The sequence below is a fragment of the Nylanderia fulva genome, unplaced genomic scaffold (assembly GCF_048542155.1).
Source record: "Nylanderia fulva isolate GAGA-0341 unplaced genomic scaffold, ASM4854215v1 Scaffold8, whole genome shotgun sequence".
NCBI classification, from domain to species: Eukaryota; Metazoa; Arthropoda; class Insecta; order Hymenoptera; family Formicidae; genus Nylanderia; species Nylanderia fulva.
The window spans coordinates 1,695,307-1,715,182 of NW_028190916.1; the positions used below are offsets into that span (position 1 = coordinate 1,695,307).

The window sequence follows — 19,876 nt, forward strand, 5'->3', positions numbered from 1 at the left end:
AAAGATTTTTATTGTCATTCGGAGAATGAAATTTTCGTTCGAATTTTTGTCACGTTTCATTACTCCCATACGTCTTTCCACAACGAAGAGAGAATATAATAGGGCGACGGGAGAACGACACAACAATGACGAATACGTGTTTACGTGTACGTATGTACATATATATATACACACACACACATAGGGTGTCCCAAACTTAATTTGGAGACCATTTTTTCTCAGCGAAAATGTCCAGGCGTCGATAATTTTGGAGTTCTAAACAATTGAAAATAAAAGCTGTTTGTAAACTAAGCCTTGTGAAAATAAAATTATACAAAACTACATTTTTCATTTAATTTCAAGTTTACTTTCATAGAATTTTAATTTAAGGCTTAATTATAAAAATGCATGATTTAAAAAATTGGAAACATTAAATGGATAACCTTCCTCGACATTTTCGCTGAGGAATGATCGTCTCCAATAACCTTAGGAGTCTTCCATAAACGAATGGTACGGACGGTTGGGACACCCTGTATGTATATATATATATATATATATATATGAGGGATGCACTTCTCCGGTTCTATTCCTCAAACACCTTCAGATTGGAATTTCAGACCGGTTGGCCATTCCGCGGATCTCTTGCAACGCTCGCTCGTAAATGTCGCGGTGAGAACGTAAAACAGAGTCCCACGTAGAGAGAAGTAGATCGCACGAACGCCATCTGAATTTTTCATTCTATTTTCCTCTATCCCGCCCTTTTCGAGCCGACTTCATAAAACGAAACGGGGTGATGAAACAACTGCGGGATGGAATTTGAGAAGGTAGGATTATCGTGCATATTTTCGAGGATACCATTCACTTTGCCACGCAAACATACAGTATTATATATATCTCTCAAATATAAAAGATAGAAAGATGGCGATTTTATATATTTCTCTATATTATACGTCTTTCTTTTCCTCCCCGTTTCCTTAAACGATAAAGACGGTAAAGATTACTTCGCCGGCCCCTATTTTTTCTCTTTCTACGAGTCGTAGATGCGAAAGAGGCGGGATGAAGATGAGATGAAATCGACGATGGAATTTGGAGAAAAACAGCCGATCCGATGCACTGTCCCGAGATTACCGACGCGATGAAAGAGAGTTCACGTGCGTTCAAGCACCTTGAAGAGGGTACATTTACGGCGTACCGGAGATAACTCTCGAAACGTGCACGGATGTGGATCAATTGGGTGCCTTCTCCTCTCTCTCTCTCTCTCTTACTCTCCTCTCGTTGAAAGACATCTCAGATGCGACGCAAAAGTGGGAGATATCCCTGCGACGCGAGAAGAGGGCACGTGAAATGAAATCTTACGGAAATGTGCCGCCATCGCGACACGGCCAATCAGTGCGAATTCCTTTCCCTATATCGTGTTGCTCTTTTACAATGGCATACCATGACAAACCGCTCGAACGGGAAACTTCGGGACTTTATCGGTGCGGAATTCTTTCGACGAGTTTCGGAAAAAAAGAGAAAAAAAAAATAAAACCCTAAAAAATATCTACAACGTAAAATAGTTTCGCGCCAGCGATTTATACCTCGCCATCCCGGAAACGCTAATTTTCACGAACACTGTCCGTTCGCTCGCGCTATAAGGGAATGCCTATCGATTGTAATGGCATCGCTTGTTGTTAGAAGCGCACGCGTGTCGAAGCGCCATCGAAACCGCATCGCATACGGCTGATGGCGTACTCGTATCCGGGTCGGGGCGCATTATTTTCAATGTTAAAGCGCAGTTACACGCGCGAGTTGGCGCGTCGCAACGCGATTACTTGAACCGTATAGATATCGTTGAGATGCCTCGTTAAGCACCGCCTTTAATTTGACCGAACAATTTCCACCCACGAATTTCGCCAAAGTGTTGTAAGAAGAGCGTTGCGTTATTTTTTTTCTCTCGCACACCTTTTTCGGATGTATTTTTATTTCGCCTCTTATCGTAATGTAACATCCGAGAATCTACCCCGCAAAACAGATACATACGTTCGGCTTTTTTCTACGGCGCTTTTTTTCCGTAATTACAAAAGGGTCACAACATAACTTTCGCTCTATCAGATGCGTGACTCTGTTCCGTTTTAGGAGCTAAGAATGCACTCGAGCGCCATCGAGAAAATGCGGATTATAGGATTACAGGAAATAATTTCAGTCCGCGTCTGGCTTCTTGTCGAGCCATTTAAACATTTCAAATAGCACGGTGTGCAGCAGTACAGATGACTATATATATATATATACACGTTTGCCTCTCGAGGCAATACGTGGCAATTCCCAGGGAGAGCGTAATCCTGAATGTTCGACGCTTCCCCGATTCGCACGATCGTGCAATTTAGAATGCGCCGTATATATACATAGGTGGATCTGTACATTTGTAGAAAGTCATCTTTATCGCTCGCGTAAATTCAAGGTTCTCGCGATCAGTTTCAATTCATGTGCGAGATGTGTATCTTACGAATCGCGCTCTCGATATATGCCGAGAACACAACGCGCAATAAACTATATTGATTAATTATTACGCCTCGCGGCACGTTCCGATAATTTACAGACGCGTTTAACAACTGGCTTACGAGTCCTTGGCTCCAAATAAGAAGCTCGATATAAAGGTCGTCGAAAAGAAAAAAAAACAGTGTATAAATAAATAATCGACGACCTCGTGTGCGAGCGTTCAAGCAAAAGCGTCGCGCTCAAGGTTGAGGAGAGAGATTCTTTGCGCGTCCGACGCGCGTTAAGTTTAAACTTATTTCAGCGGTCTGTCACCGCGCCGCGAGAGCACGACGTTTTAATGCGTGTTGCTCGCGGTTGCCGCATGGTTTCCGTCGCGGAATTCAATTTTCGCTTTTCCACGCGTCATTTGGTTATAACCACGCGCGTGGCACAAAGTTCGTCTTGTCTTTTAACGCAAAGCGACGGAGCTAATTCCAAATTCCACGAGCTGTGGCGCAGTAGAGACGGCTTTATAGGAATTTTAATAAATCTCTCATACTTGCGTCGCGCTCCTTCCCCCAATCCCGCATTTCGCGACGAGTACATACGCACACTGATTCTCGCTCTTAAGATCTTCATAAACGCCAGAGATGCGCGGGATAATTACGATCTCTCTACGAATAACCATGGTAATATCTTATTTCTCGAGAAAATATTTAATGCAGTCTACTCTCGGTGCTATGAAAGTCGTCATATTATATTGAGAATAATTCCGAGTTACGTGGTTGATGAACAACTCATGTTTTTTTAAATACGTGACAAATAAGTTTTTCCTATATTTTTATATTTTTGTATGTATTTATGTTTAATGCATTCTTTAATAGTAAAATAGTTGAGCTCATATATGTATATCATAGTGCATAATTACGAGTCAAACTTAATCAAAAATTTTCGTAATAACGAAGAGAGAAGATAAAAGAGAACTCGTAAATATTATGCATTATATGTTCTCTCATATAACATCATAAACTGACTCCATTAAATACTTTTTAACTTCAAATAATCTCCAGTCTATTAAATTTGTTGTATTAAAAAGTTTAAAATGTGCGTTTATATTTTTTCTGCTCGCATACACATAAAAATAAAAATATAAATTTCAACACATTTTAAAATTAACTAATTTCAAAAAAAGATTTCTCTTTTTAACTATATTTTATTTTTTATTATGTTGACATAAAATTACAGAACTGATTTTTTTTTATATATAGGAAGAAAAAAACTTCGAAATAACATAGAATAAATATACTCAATTCAAAGTATTTTTGACAAAGCAATGATTGACAAATGCCACTTAAGTGGTTGACACAAAATTGAGAAAAATAACTCTTTTTCCAAAACATATATATTTTTAAAAAAAGCGCTTTGATAATTAATTTAATAATCTATAAAAACAATTATTTTTAATGTGATTAAAAATCAGTTTGCTCTCTCAAGAGTTGTTTTAACAAAATTACAGTTTGCCTATTTTTCGGAGATTTATCTAATTTTAATTCTGCGATTTAATAAAAGTACAGTATTAATAAAAGGAATTAAATTTCAATTATTCCATTATTCGATTATAAAATTCTATTTGTGTTAGCAAACATTTATTGATTATCAATAATAAAGTTCGGGAATTAATTCATTAGGGATTTGCCGTCAAAGTTTCCAGCTAAAAGGTCGAAACAACCATCTACGTCATGTTCCATCCTTACGTCCCAATCTGTGCCATCTAATCCAAATGCAAAGGGCCAGACGGTAGGACAGATAGTCAGGTTGGCGTGGGTGGACAGTGTCCTGAGGGATAAGCCGGGAGTGGCGCTAACCACGTTCGATAAGCGGTCAGGTCAGAACCCACGAATCCTCCCCTTCTTCCCCCTCTTTGACCTCTCTCGCGCGCGTTTTCGTATTCCAGCATCTCTACGCGGTTACCTTCTGTCCGGAACGGAGCTGGAACTTCGTCAGACCGAATCGAAGGTACCTAGCGACCGTGCCTTTCCGACACGCGAAGAACTCGATCGTTTCGAATCTTGGATACGTCGAGTGTATCGCGCCTTGTACGGGTGAAATGCGATAATGGCGTCTGACGGCAATGCTTTTATCACATACTTTCGTATTTTTGTCAGAAAGATTTCCTCCTGGGGGGGAGATTTTTAAAAATCAAACGTCTCGCATTTTTTATTTCGCCGCATAATGTGTAATAAGAGAAGAGAGCACAATTTACTTTTATATAAATATATGAAGAAATCTTTTTCTAAACATTGACATCTTCCAATGTTTACATATACCTATATATGCAAAGAAAAATGAAGACATTAATTTCAGTTTGCGCTGAATCGCGCCAGTTGAATTATGATTTTTGCAATGTCAACTGACATATCTTACCTGTAAGCTATACATCTGCACGTATCATCGGTCGCATTCTCGCCGCCGTCTACCACGGCATGTAACGTCACGAAACGTCGCCGGCGACAAATGGGGCTCGTGCCGCGCCATTGACTGCGCCCGACGTACGGACAGATTAGTGTTAATGCGTTTTGTTGTCCCCCTCGTCGCGCGCGCGTGCCACAAAGCCATTCGGATATATTGGGATATCCTCCATTCTCCTCCGGCAATATACTAGTACATCCAGAAACGGGCGATCTTGCGCGCGAGCGAGCGAAGATTCTAGAGGTACAATTCCAGAGCTGGGGGATTTCCAAAGGAATCTTATCTTCCAAGAGAGAGAGAGAGAGCGTAACACTATCTCGAATAAAGTCCGAGCCCGTATACGCGTGTCATCCTGCGAAGGGTCGCATCTTCGGCTTCCTGGGAGAGAAATCGCGTAGAAGATACGGTGTATCTTTGGAATCGCGTAGAAGCGGGATCATCGCGTTATTATATTCTCTTCTCTTTTCTCTCCGCACGGTCCAACTCTTTCGCCTCCCTGCTCTCGCGGTACCAAAAAGAAAAGAGAGCTCCGCGTTTCTAGGAGAGTACCGATACAGCGCTCCCGTCTGCTATTCTTCCGTTTGAGCGCCGTATAACGAGATGGAGAATGTACGCGGCAATAAAATAATTTATCCGGAGAGCGAGCTAAGCGAGGCGCAAAAATTCCTCCACTGTGTACATACGAACGAAAGCGGTACGTTCACGGCGAGAATTTTCATTCAGTCTTTCGTTTCTTTGGGAACCAGCTTTCTACTCCTCATCCCCTTTCTTCTTTTCTCTCTCCTAATGTTCTATTCTAATTTTTCTGCTCTCCTTTGAGCGAGGTTTCAACAAATCCCTATTTTCCGCTTTACTTTCGATCGATCGAAAACTACCGGTAATGACTCGATGCATGAGGGTAATAGAAGGGCGCGAAATGACAGAGTCGAATTGCGACATTCGATTGTATCGAATGTACAAATCGCGGCTTTTACGACTCTAGCGTGCTCGAATGGGTTTCCTGTATTTTTCTCACGTTTCTTTTTTTTCTTTTTTTATACGAAAACAATTTCTGGACGCAGAGAGCGTTGTCGTACTTTTCCTTCCTTCCCGGCATGAGCGTCCGCAGAGGAGGACAATAGAGGGTAGTTTCCCCTTTTGGATAATTAGTAAAAAACAACAAAATTAAAATAAAATTGTAAAATTAATGTAAAAACAGGCCAACTCAAGAGCATAAATTATTAGGATGTTAGTGGATATTATAAATTTTTATTACTTCCCAATTTTATACCATATTAAAACAATTGAAACATATTAATACCATTAAATCAAACTGTACGCAGTCTTCATCAATGGTGTCATATAGTATTGGTCAATTATAAAATTTTAAAAAACATTTCGACGATGCGAACGATTGCAATTCAAACTATTAATTATAAACGTATAAAATAACTTGCGAAGTTATTTTGCGAACGATTACAACTTTTGATGATGTGTAGCATGTATGATTTTGAGGCTGAATACATCACTATATTGTTCTTGGATCATTTCAAGGTGGAAAAACTCTTGGCATTCCATCGTTTGAAAGCGTGGAATTGTCTTATTGTTAGTTATATTTGACTAATATTATATGATTCCACTGATGAAGACTGCGTACAGTCGAAACGTTTGTGATTTAATAGTATTAATATGTTTTAATGTTTTTTTATATGGTATAATTGGGAAACAATAAAAATTTATAATATTCATTAACATCCTAATTATTTATGCTCTTAAGTTGGCCTGTACTTACATTAATTTTACAATTTATGTCTTAGCTTCCCTTAATTATTGTACGTTTTAACGAATCTGTTAAATCGATGACTTTATAAATATTCACACCGCTGCTCAGTTACATATCACTTTACACGCCATCGTGAAGAACGGTTATACATTTGGTTCTTAAACAAAATTAAATTTTAAAAAATTAAGAAAAAACCAAAAAATTTAATTACACTCCTGGAAATAATCTTGCGGACCTAGCACGGACGTGCAAACGAAGACAGATAAAATGGAATATAAAAGAGTTGGGGTGCGATTCTCTCCTCGTCACAAGATTACAGATCGCCCGTCAGATATCGCCGTTCCGTCTCGACGTCGCGGCGCTTTTTCTCCATTCCCGACATATGATTTTCCATCCCTTTGAAGACACGCCACCGTCTCTCGCTGCGATCACCATGCGCTCTAAATCTCTCTATCTCTCTCTCTCTCTTTCTCGCTTCCTCTGTTCTTTCGCAACCCGGCGGGAATTACATAACGAGCCCTGGGTACGCGCGCCTCGAATTCTTCCCTCCAAATTTACAAAGGACACATCGGGAGTTAATCTCACGCGCGAGACGGAACGAAGCTAACTCGGAGGCGCCGCATTTTCTCGCTCTCTTTCCACGACAACGACGACATGGAAAGGAAACCGCTCTCGTCAGAAGGGGTTGGAAGGAGAAAGTTCGACGTCGCCTGTCGCGGAAAATCCCGCGGAATTCCTCGAGACTCGCACGCTCGCAGAACTTTAGGGTAGAGAAAGAGAGAGACGAGAGATCGCGGATTAATTTATAAGGAGAGTACTTATCGGGCGGCGGAAAGAAAGGTATTACGGACAGGAAATTGGAGTTGCGCCTTCTACAAAAGGGCATCGATCCCACTCCTGCCGCGGTTCGAAAAAATTTCCACGAACGCGAGCTTACGTTTAAATAAAGCATTTTATGTGAGGAAGTCATACGAAGAAGGGAGAAAAAGAGAGGGCTGAGAGAGCTGTGTGTACACTTTATTACATAAGTTTTCCAACGCTCGCGGGGTTACAGGGTGCGTACAAAGACTCGGCTTCGAAGCGGTCGGAAGCGAGACGGAAGAACACGATGATATATATGTGTTGCAATGACATTTACACACTACAAAGACACCGAAATTGTATTACTATTTATACTCGATCGTTGTAGCATAAGATTTTATACAAAATATTTTTAAAGAATACTAATTTTATTATTAATTATATAAAATATTAATATCAACTTATATATAAGGATTAGAATCTATTTTTCATAAAGGACTAAAGTTCCCACGTTTACAAATGTTGGTAGATATATATATATATATATATATATATATATATATGTGTGTGTGTGTGTGTGTGTGTAGATATATTGCATTATTCTCTACGAGAGGAAGAGGGACAGAACAAACAGGATGTCATTAACTATTCCACAGAATTAGATTTTATATGAGAGAGACTGTATAAAAGCTGTGTATGGAAGAGCGTACAATAAAACATTTGGCAGCCGAAACATATAGTTCTAAATAATACCGTGAATATAAAATTACATTACAGACAACGGCAACGATTCTGGAAAGGGACAAGCAAATTTTCGGCGATTAAGCATTCGTGGTACGACAAAAGGCCATATTTGTCTCACGAGAGAGAAAAGAAAAATGCGCGAACGAATTTCCATGAATATAATGAAAGTAATTGGCGAGAAGTTTAATGCTTTTCCTCCCTCGGCGAGACACGTTCGAGATACATTTACGTCTCTCGCGACCAGAGTCGAAAGTGTATTCGAATGCAATCGCGCCTGTTTCCGACCGATTTACACGAATCTCCGATTATCCGTCGCACAGACGGAGGCGTGTGTGTTCCCGCGTCCGCTCGCTATTAGGAAAGTTCGTACTTCCATATTCATCGACGGTCGCATCTGGAAATGGAAATTGGATTTTGCGCAAAAACCGTTATCATGTTGCTTTGGGGATCAAAGAACGTCGTAAATTCCGCGAATATATATTCGCGCGTCACTCTTCCGCAAATTTTATATCACATCTCTTTTTAATCCAATTAAATTTGATTAAACGGATTACATCGCAAGTTGCGAGAGATTTTTTTTTTTATAATAATAACTCTGAATATTCCGTCATCGGAATCGAATAATGGTATCCATTACATGTATTAACTCATTAAAAAATGTGCATGTATTTACATTTTTTACGTGTATGCGAACAAATGGCCGGCAGATATTTTACGGGAATATTTACAATCCCCGATCTAAAGTGGCGCGTCGAACCAAGCCCGTCGCATTTACATATATTTATGTGTGAATGTGCGTGTGTGTGTCGCATCTATTGACTTGAAGGAAAAATCATAAGCCATGGCTTTTAACTGCAAAGTAAAAATGTATGAAAATGTTTTTTTAATTTGCAAAATGATAATTTATGAAAAACATTGCTTCACAATGTGTACATACTTTGTGGCATTAATAAAATCGCATTAATAACACACGAAAGCGTACTGCTCAAATGATCTTTCCGACAGAATACCATCGAGATATCGTGCATTTAGTCGCATTACATTTTACTTGCGCGAGCGTTGTAAATATAATAACACGGCTAGATAAATGGACATTGGTGAAAAATTGAATAACGTCAAAAAGCGCTCGTGTTCTGTACACTTTATATATATATATATATATATATATATATATATATATATTCCGGTTTTTAATACACGCTCGCGCATGATGGCGCGCGCGATGGATAAAATGGGACAAAATGAGGAAATGGAAGAATAGAGGCCATAAAGGAAACATGGCTTCGTTAATTCGATGAATTTTGGAATTTTTTAAATAACATTTTTTGATTGACTCGGCTGACGATGCCGCCGTTGTTGCGCGCTTTGTAGCTTTTTGCTGTCAGCGGTTTATCGGCATTCCGGATATTACACAATCAAAAACAACGCGCAATGTGAAGAACGAATTTTTATTCGCCGTTCGGAAAATCGGAACGATATCGTATTTACCTTCAGGGGAGGAGAGGGGGAGAGGAAGGGAGGGTGATATATTGTCGTCGGCTGTGCGAGAGCAGCTGCGCTCGCTGCGAGTCAACAGGGGAAAGAACTTCAGTGATCAACGTGAAATATATCGCTGAAACGAGGCGACATTACCCGAAAATCGAGGATTTCGAGGATCCGCAAGAGTACGCGCAGGGTTCGCTCCGAGGATCTATTTACGCTTCTAGAAGATCGTAGCCGCAATTCGGACGTAGACGGAGGGATGCTTCCGCGCGGTGTAAAGCACTTTAGATTTGCCTGGGTTTGTTCCGCACAAAGGGAAAAAGAGAGAAGGAAAGAATGAAAAAGAGGAAGCATTTGTTAATTCGGACTTGCTTATTTAACTACTCGAGATATTTAACGTCCGAGCGCTTCGTGACTCGCTACCGAACATTTCTCAAGAAAGAGAGAGAGAGAGAGAGAGAGAGCCGCCGTTTTGTTATAACGGGGCGATATAAAACTTTCGGCAAGAACATCCGGCGCTAATATAAGCTCCCTCTCGTACACCGAAAACGTCCGACGATTCTTCATCCCGACTCCCCGGCGTACCGAGTGACACTTAATTGCCAGTTTTCTTCGACTGGGGTCTCTTCCGCGAGTGTTCGCATGATGAACGACCGAGACTCGTCCCCTGACCATGCGAATTCCGCGGATTCGCGGAATTCCCGGGGCAGCCGCGAAATTTCACGTTCCACCACGTAGACACTTGGGAAACGCGTTAATCATTGCCACCTGCCTCGTCCTCGACTCCGAGATGTAAGAGAAGAAACAGAGAGAAAAGAAAACGAGAAGAACGTATAGGGTAAGATGGAAAGGGAAACAGAGAGAAAGAGAGAGAGAGAGATCCTTGCACGAAACTCTTCGGTTGTCCTCCGGCTGAATTCCGGAAGAGCGATCGGCTGTCACGATTACCGATCGTCTCGAGTCCGTCCGTACGCGAACGTGAGGGAAAAGGAAAAAAAAATCAACGTAGTATCCTTCTCCCGGTGAAGAATGGCCGTCGTTTCGCGCCGAGTCTGAATCCCGTTAGCTTGCGGTCTTAACGGATGTCTGACGAAGATACGCGGGAAAGCGCGTTTCGGAAATCGCCACGAGGCACGTTTTACGCGAGCGATACTCTCGCGGAAGTCTAATCGCGGAGATGAACGTGAGATATATATATATAGTGTATTACGCGATTATTGCATATGTATCGATCGAAAGGGAAATATAAGGATTATGTGTTTTGCAAGGATTATGTCTTTCGAACTCTCGCGCTCTTAATCCTCCTTTACGACTCTTTAAAATAAATCACCAGTCGTTGGCTGGCTCCGGCTGGCGGAAGAAGAAGGGAGAGGAAAAGGGAAAGAGATTTTATGTATATCCCCCGCCTCTCGTTCTCTTGCGATATACTTTTTCATGGAAGTAATTCTTTTCGCGCGGCAATTAGTTTAGTCCGATCTCCTTTCGGTGCGAGGCCGCGAGATATCTCTCGCTACGCGAAACTCGGCGTATCCCCTTCCGGGGACTCTTTTCTTCCTCGTTTAAATCTCGTCATCCCCAAAGAATCGTTCCTGATTGCGCACTCCCCGGTGCTGTATATGCCAGCGCGTATATACACCCGCTGCTTAGTCGGAGTTTCCGCGTCATTTGACCGCATTGAGCTCATCGTGTAACAAGTATTTTGCAACGACTTAGCGCGCGGGAGCGTTGAAAGGATTAAGTTTATAACTGAGTTTGCGAGGATTATCAAGTTGCGGCCACGCAGCCCCGTTGATGCGGACAGAGTTCATTCATACTCGGCGAGCTTTATCGTCGCTAATTGAGATCTCGATGGACCAACCCCCCGACACCGAGCGCGCTGGCATTGATAGATGATGGATGCTTCACCTATGGGATCGTAATATCGGGGTCGACGTACGTCTCGAAAGGAAAATTTTGCGGATGTGTCGATTCGCTGCGGCGAGACAGAGTCGTCGTTGCTTTATCGGCCATCGAATTTATCGCGCGTCGTTGAGATTAATATCGGTGATTCGCTCGAAAGAGTCTTCTCCTTCGAAAGAGGAGTTCTCTAGGGGCGTCGATGTAATCGCGAAACGCACAGATTAAATATTTCATTGACTTTAACGCGCGCCGACACCGGTTGCCTCCGTAAAGCACGAGTTTATCACTTCGCCTTCCACCCCCGTCTATCGCGCCCAACTTTTTCTATTCTTTCCCGAGAGGGCACAGCTCATCAGCTAATGGAAATGGCGATCGAACGTTGGAAGTGATATCGATCAAAATATTCGGCCGTCGGGACATCGAAGGAAAGGGGTTGCATTATACTTGTACAGGCGGGAAATAACGCAATTATAATTTACGAGACGCAAACAGCACGACAGACAATCGCGACAATCGAACGTCGTTGGGCGACAGTGGAGGAGGAGATATCGAGATGGGGACGATGAGGAAAAGCGACAAATCGGGCGAAGGCGCGCAAAGTGCGACGACGCGGTGCGAAAAGCCGATAAATCAGCCGACCTAGTCGGAATTAGTTACCGTTCCATTTTGTAGCAACGTTAAGTAAGTTGCCTTCCGCCTCCCTCTCTTTCTTTCTTTTCTCATTTCCTTGCTCGTTTGCTCTCCCTCTCGACGAAGCTTATCTCCTCTCTCGGAGGAAGTTCGTTCGTCTCTCCCTCTCTTTGTCTCTCGTTTCCTCGTCGTTTTCTTCACCAGGCGGAACGAAAGTTGTACAGCGCACTTCTGTGAGACAAAACCACGCGACGTATCCGCGGTGTATTTCCCGACTAAAGACCCGAGGTCTGTTTCCGGCGTGCGTCATACCCGTGCGCCTTTTAGTCGTCCCGTGTGTCTTATCGATGACATTGAATTGAATACCGTCACCTCATCCCAGCCGCGCCGACGACATTCTTGCGCTGGACATTGTCGTTCGATCGGACGACTTTCGTGACGCGCGAGGGTTTTTGATTATCGGTCTTGGCGAAAAGAGAACCGCGAGAGAAATTGAAAAAAGTTTCGCCGAGAGTTTCCAATACCATCCGCGAGATTTTTTTGAAGGACGTTCCATTGAAACATATTCGTTTTCAACGATTAAATGGTGCCGCGTACCGCGTGCCAAGCTTTTCAATTATTTCTGCGGCATTTACAAAAAAAAAAAGTATGCCTTTATTCGTCGTGCCAACGTCAAGGTGAAACAAGAAAATTGCATTTTTTTTTTTTCTATATCAAATCTTTTCTTCGAAAACGCGGATCGAGAGGAGACGTTCAGAGATTCGCGTATACAGGGTGTCCGGTAACTAACGAACCAATGATTAAGGGCGGATTCTCTGGCCAATTTGGAGACGATTTTTCCTTACAATTAGCAAAAATGTTGAGAAGTCAATAATTGAAAACTAAAACGTTTTGGAGTTAAAAATCTAACATAATTACATTCTTCAGTTAATTTCAGGTAGAGTTTACTATAATAAAATTTAAATTTGAGGCTTAGTTATAAAGATACATAATGACAAATATTGGAAAGTTGTAAAAAATGATGACCTTTTTCGACTGAGAAAAAATCGTTCCCAAATTGACCAAAGAATCCATTTGTAATCGTTGGTCCGTTAGTTACCGGACACCTTGTATATACATATATACGTACAAGTACGTCAATTGCACATACGGTCCGCGCGAGATAAAATTGTAATGGGTGAACTATTGACCTTTGCCGAATAATAAAGTATGCTGAACTTGCGAGATCTCAAAGGTCACTTAATGCGCCTGCTAACGATAAACGAGCTGCTCGCTAGCCGTTAAAGTAGGTGATAACCTTTTTCTAGGCCGCCGGCTACATCTTTTTTATCTTCATCTATTCGCAGCGGCTATTCGCGCGCCGTCCTCGGAGAGGAGAGACGCAAAAAAAACGAGGAAGAGAGAAAAGGGCACGCGTTAAAGAGCACTTAGTGACGCTTATGCAACAATGATGCCGTTGTCTGGAAAGCTTCGTAATTAATGAATTATCTTACATGTACGCGACGTATTACGCTGCCGGAAGCGTTGTAAAAAGAATCTCTCGCTAACACCGGTGGCGTGCGATAATAAGCGGGAAAGTCTTTAAAAAAAAAACGGAGACTCCTTTGTTACTTCTAATAATATTCAATATATATCGCAAAAACTACTGCCACATGAAAGATTAATTAGCGATATTTTTTTTCCCGGTCGAGCGAAATAACTCGAGTTTATATATACATATTTACAAACTCCGACGTACACCTATGTGTATTTTCACCGTAAATGCGTCTGACGCGAATTGCGAATCCAATAATAATTTTTTTAATCAAATCAGTATATTGAGTTTTTATCATTTCTATTATTGTTACTAATAAGCAGTAGTTTTAATTATAAATGTAACAAAACAGTAAAAGTATAATCATAATAAAAAAACCTATAAAAAGTATATAAGAGAAATTCGTAGGTATATATAAAAGAGTTACTCATTTTTATGAGTTGATTATCTTATTGTTAAAAGCAAAATAAAGGCAATTTTTGCATATAACTCTGAATTTGAATGGTTGTGTTTTTATTCCAGATATCTATCCAGATATTATTAATTTTCTAATGAAAAAAAATCTTACCGCTACGTAAGTAAACCAAGACGGAGAAGCAAAGTGTGTTTTAACTAAAGATCAATAAAACACTTATTAATCTTGTCGCTGTTTTAATCAATGACGTTTTCATTGATTTAATTTAAAGTAGAAAATTCTACAAATTCTTATATACCACAGAAACACAATTTTCCCCCTGGTTTCCGATAATTTTATATTTTTTGCGTTCACCGTGTCCGCGCGTATAATTTAAGAGCTCGAGACGTAATCGATACGCGCGTAAATAACGCGGAGTGTAATTTGTCATCGCGCCGATCATCGTTTCGGAATGATCGGAGAGTCGGGTGTCTAAGAAGTCTGATTTAAAGTCTGAAAATTAAATTCCGTGGCCGCGGCGACGAACTTTTTGCAAGCGACTGCTGCAGCTACCACTGCAGTTACTGCTTCTGCTGCTGGGTGCGCATTGGATCTGCACGTATATATATATATATATATATATATATATTCGTGCACAGTTACGCCAAAATGCGCAAGAAAATATGAACGTTCATCATTGGAGCGGAACCGGAAACCCGTGGCGGATATACTCCCTCCCGCCCTCCACGGATTCTGCTGAGTGAGAGGTGGATGGAGAAAGGGGTAGAGTTGCTTAAATCTGCGGAGTTGGGACAGGACTTACCGCCAAGACGCGGCTCGCAAATGGCGTTCAAATTAATTTCAACAAAGTTCGTAAATTATTAATACCCGCCGTGGGGCCGGCGGTGGCGGCTGCTGACTCGGTTGTTCCCGGCTAAATGTGCTGTTTAATTAGGAAATCCGCGATTGTGGTAAGACGGCGGGATTGTCAACCCCGGGAGGTTTTACGTTACGTTACGCGATGGAGAACGGATGGGAGGAAGAGGGAGAAAAGTGGAACGCTGTGAAGGCTTTTCGCCCGTCGTGACCACTTGGCTATATACAAGGGCGGCTTGCGGATATATCTCGCAGTAGCGCCAGTGAAACGAGCTTAAAACTATTCCGACAACGCCGTGCAACGCGCATATCACGTGCACGTATACATATATATCTACGTATGTGTGTGTATTGCGCAATTACTCGACGCGACGTGGAAGTTTCTAAAATAACACGGTGAAATCGTCACCGTAGGGGAAGCGGTTCTAAAACTTCTTTTTTCGCGGCTGTAAAGCGACAACGTGAAATTGCGCCGCTTCGTATTTAGAGCGTTAATCGCTGTCGGACATTAACGTTTCCATGCATTATTAGCGCGCGGAGCGATTGCTAGACCGCGGCGCTCGTACTAGACACACGTTACACACTCGTACTAAAGTCGCGAGACGGAAATGCAAGCGATAACATTCCCTCTCTCGAACCCCGTTTCACATCGTTTCACATGCATAATATATGGCGGTTTATATAAGCAACGATCGCGCTATTCTAAAAACTGTCGATTGCCAATCTCGCCGGAACGGGCCGCGTCTGACAGCGAGCAATATTCGCGCGAGTATAGAGAAATTGATCGCCGTAAGTGAATTCGTTTCCCAAACGGAAGACGTACTTGGTGACTGTAAGAATTTTGAGAGGACGACTCATGAATGCAAATTAAAATGCTTGCCGCATCTCCTCTTCCTCTCTCATTTTTGTCCGATGTTATTTGACTCCCTTTATAAACGATATTCAAAAGATTACATCAATAATGCTCGAAGAGAAATTGCGATAAATTATGCAGATGCTGGATGAATCATAATTTTCGCATCCTTCGGGCCGATGATATTATCCACGAATTAATTAATTGAAGGAAAATTGCGCGAATTACGCATATAATTAACCCACGTAACGCCGACTTTTCACGAGGGATTAATGCATTTTTAATCGAATATCGTTAAACACACGTGGTCAACACGGCTCGGTCCCGTCGCATACTACTATTTTCACGACGTTAAATGCCCGCAAAATCGTATAACGTCTGCTTGCTGCCTTCTTTTTTGCGGCGCGCACATTTTCCTAAGTTTTCCGCGCGAGAGTATATACGACGCAACGCAATGCTCAACAATAAGAAAGCTTAAAGGGCGGCCATTATGGCACAGCATAATGCGCATTTTCAGTCCCGACATTTCCAATAATATGCCGTTGGAGTGAAAATTATGCATTGACGAAACGACCAAGAAACACGACAGAGGAAATTAATGGGCGGACGCAATTTCTCTATCTAAGATTAAATATATATATATATATATATATATATCGCTCGGCTAAGGATATAATATATAGAGAAATGGAGGAAATATGTGAAATTTCGACACAGACTATATTCTCGAGAAAATGCTTCGCGTTTCTCTTCAAACATTCATGCCGATACGTATTTCCTTAACACACGCCGAACACATTACTATAGGCATACTGTAGTCTCGGGGCGGAAATGGAGCTAAAAACGACTCTGTAAGAGGAAAGAAAGAGAGAGAGAAACGGATCAAAAGGGACGAACTTGAGCACAGTGCACCAGAACGATATTTCCAATATTCTCGTAACGACGCAGAGTTCGAGATAAGTACGCTTCTGATACAAACACTCATGCAACATTCATGACTGACGACGACAACGACGACGACGCATTGATACCTTGCGCCTTTCCAGTTTTCAGTTCATCCAGATTTCCCCGTTGTATCAATGCCGCCTTTCTCTCTCGAGCGCAACCATTAAAAGCGCCGCACCGGAACTGATACAAATATACTTTTCTTTTTACAATTTACAGAGAGGCACCAAATATATACAGGATGTATCTAAATAAGTGCGAGAAATTTTAGATGATTCTTTGTCAAAAATTAAAAGGAGTTACTTATATAAAATACTCTTATATCTCTCCCTGAGGAGTTACACTTTTCTAAAGAAGGAGGTAAAAATTAAGTTTTTATTTTTTTTCTCAGACAAATTAAAAAATTGAAATTTGGTGGATATTTTCCACTAATAAAAGGGATATTTATTAATATTTAAAAAAATAAAAACTTAATTTTTTATCTTCCTCTTTAGAAAAATTTTGCAATTCTTCAGGGAGGGATATAATAATATGTGTTTATATAAGAAACCTCCCTTAATTTTCGACAGAGAATCATCTCCTAAAATGTTTCGCGCTTATATATGTGTGTCCATCTATGTGTAAATATATATGAAAGAGAGAGAGAGAGAGAGAGAGAGAGAAAAGAGAATCCACGTTGTACGCGAAGGTCGTTAAGGTAGTTGGCAGGCCGAGATATTGCGTTACTTTTTCCAAACTCGATAAAAGCTATTGTCGACGGCGGCTTTGAAACCGGTGAGATTGCAGCAACGATGACTGCGGCCAAATGACAGTTTTATCGAATTTCTTCGCGTCTCACAGACACGAAAACGCGTCTCGGACCGCATGTTACACGGGCGAACGATGAATTATGAGAGAGAGAGACAGATTTCGTATTCGACCATGCATTATTGCGTCCCTAAACTGGGTTTTCGAACCTCCCGATTACACGCATCGTATAGCAATATTAATTACCGGCCAGTCAACCTGGACCAAGTCAACGATAAATTAACACTGTCGATACGCGATGATCCGTTCATTTATTTAGGAAGATAAATCCTGATTATTATCGCGATCTGCATACGATGACACGAACGTGTTCAACGATTTGTCATCATTACATTATATTTTTCGTTTCATCATGATTTATCGGACATTGGCAGGCATACGTATATTTAATTATGTAATTTTAATTTCTTTTAAAAGGAGTCGACTCAAAATTTAACTGTACCGTGGAACTGTTTATTGTACGCAGGAATAAATATACGGTGCTGCATTTAATTGGGAGAAAGAGAGAAAAGAGAGCTCTCATAGGAAAATATATTCACAAGGAGATATACAAGTACCCACATTCGTAAAACGCCAAGGGTTACCTAATGACGGCGTTTCTTCAGAAGATTCATCTTGCGAAGCGTACCTCAGCGATTCTGGCGTTAAATTACGGAAAGATTAATAACTGTCGGGAAGATTAAAGCGTAGAGACTCTCGAGAAACGAAACGCGCCACAATCGCGGTGCCGTTATACGCGGGGTTAAGATATATTTATCACATTAAATAATTTCGTACCTCGAGCGCGCTCTTATCCTCGCGAGACTCGTTTAATCTTAAAGCTGCGCGGATTCATAAAGACGACGATCTGTAAAAAAGAGCGCGACGAAAAGACTATACATACAATTATTCGTATCAATTTCCATTTATTTTTGGATACGTGATAATAGAAAAACGGTTCCGAAATTTATTCGTCGCATCTCTAACAAGCGAAATGTTTCCCTTTGTTACCGTATCTTCCATGCCTTCAAGAGCGAAATTCAAAAAATGTTTCATACGTCCTGATTCGAGAGAAAGAGGATATATTTCATTTCCACTAATATAACTGTAATAATAAGTATGTACCACATAATTATTATCGTGTTTTTGCAGGCTTTGCGCGATTTTCACGCAACACAGCCGAAGCTCGTTTGTACATTGTAGCGAACCACCGATGCGTAAGGCACTTGTAATTAAAACGCGGAATATTCATAATTTAATTCGTACAGCGTATCTTTCGACGCAGAAAAAAAGAGGAAAAAAGGAACGAGCGCGCCGCGACGAAAGAAAGCTGTCGTGTAATTTAATTAGCCCCTTCTTTCCCTCCCTTTGGCGCGCCGACGCCGCGCGTCAATTAATTACTTTCGTTACATTCGTCCTTTTTTTTGTTCGTCGACTGTTGTCGCTCGTTAAGTCACCGCGCGTCTTTCTTTGTTACAGCATCGCTGTGCGACATGGTTTACAACAGCGATTCGACGAAAACGGGGATAGTCATGTCGCCTGGATATCCGAACCCGTATCCGGCCAGGACGCACTGTACATACGACTTCCAAGGAAGAGGAAAGGAACGGGTGCAGGTGACATTTCAGGATCTGAATCTGTTTCACTCGCCGAACGGTGCGAATGAGTAAGTTCATTATATACTTTTCGACTAATTTTGTATATGAGCGCAGACGCGAACACACACGGATAATTTTCAAGTGTCTCCAGTGAATCGGAATAAACGAGTAGAATTCTATCTCCGTTCCTCGCGAAAGACACGGGGGTTGTACGATCGATTCATATTGTGTCACGATTTACAAAAGTACGATGACGTGTTTTTACGAGGGTGCATTCAACGTCGTTGCGTTTAGTAACGGTGCACTCTCGCGATTCATATCATCGTGTCTAGTACCTCTTATGTTAGTCCATTCTTACGACACAAAAGGCGCGGTACATTATGTATTTGTGCCCGTAACGGATGTCATCTGCCTTTATCTTCGAAGTGCCCCGAGTCGGGGATTACGATAAGTGCAATCTCAAAATTTCACGAGACGTCGCGTACTCGTATACTTTATCTTATAATTCTATATCGAAAACGGATGCTACGGAAAGCAACGGAGAAACCCAAGTCTCAATTTAACGATTAATAAAATCGTCGCTTTGGGAATTTGTTTTAATGACATATCGACGCATCTCTCTCGCGTTTCTCCTCTTTCATTCATCGAAATTCATAGATCGCTTCAT

General features: G+C 41.4%; 1 protein-coding gene across 1 annotated transcript in view; it reads left to right on the top strand.

Annotated features, from left to right (window-relative positions):
* Sol1 (CUB domain-containing protein Sol1) overlaps positions 1-19,876 on the top strand; it is a 269,862-nt gene that overhangs the window by 220,110 nt on the left and 29,876 nt on the right. Inside the window, exon 9 of the mRNA XM_029311762.2 lies at positions 19,091-19,277. Coding sequence (XP_029167595.1) covers positions 19,091-19,277 — 187 coding nt within the window. The remainder of the gene's footprint in view (positions 1-19,090; positions 19,278-19,876) is intronic.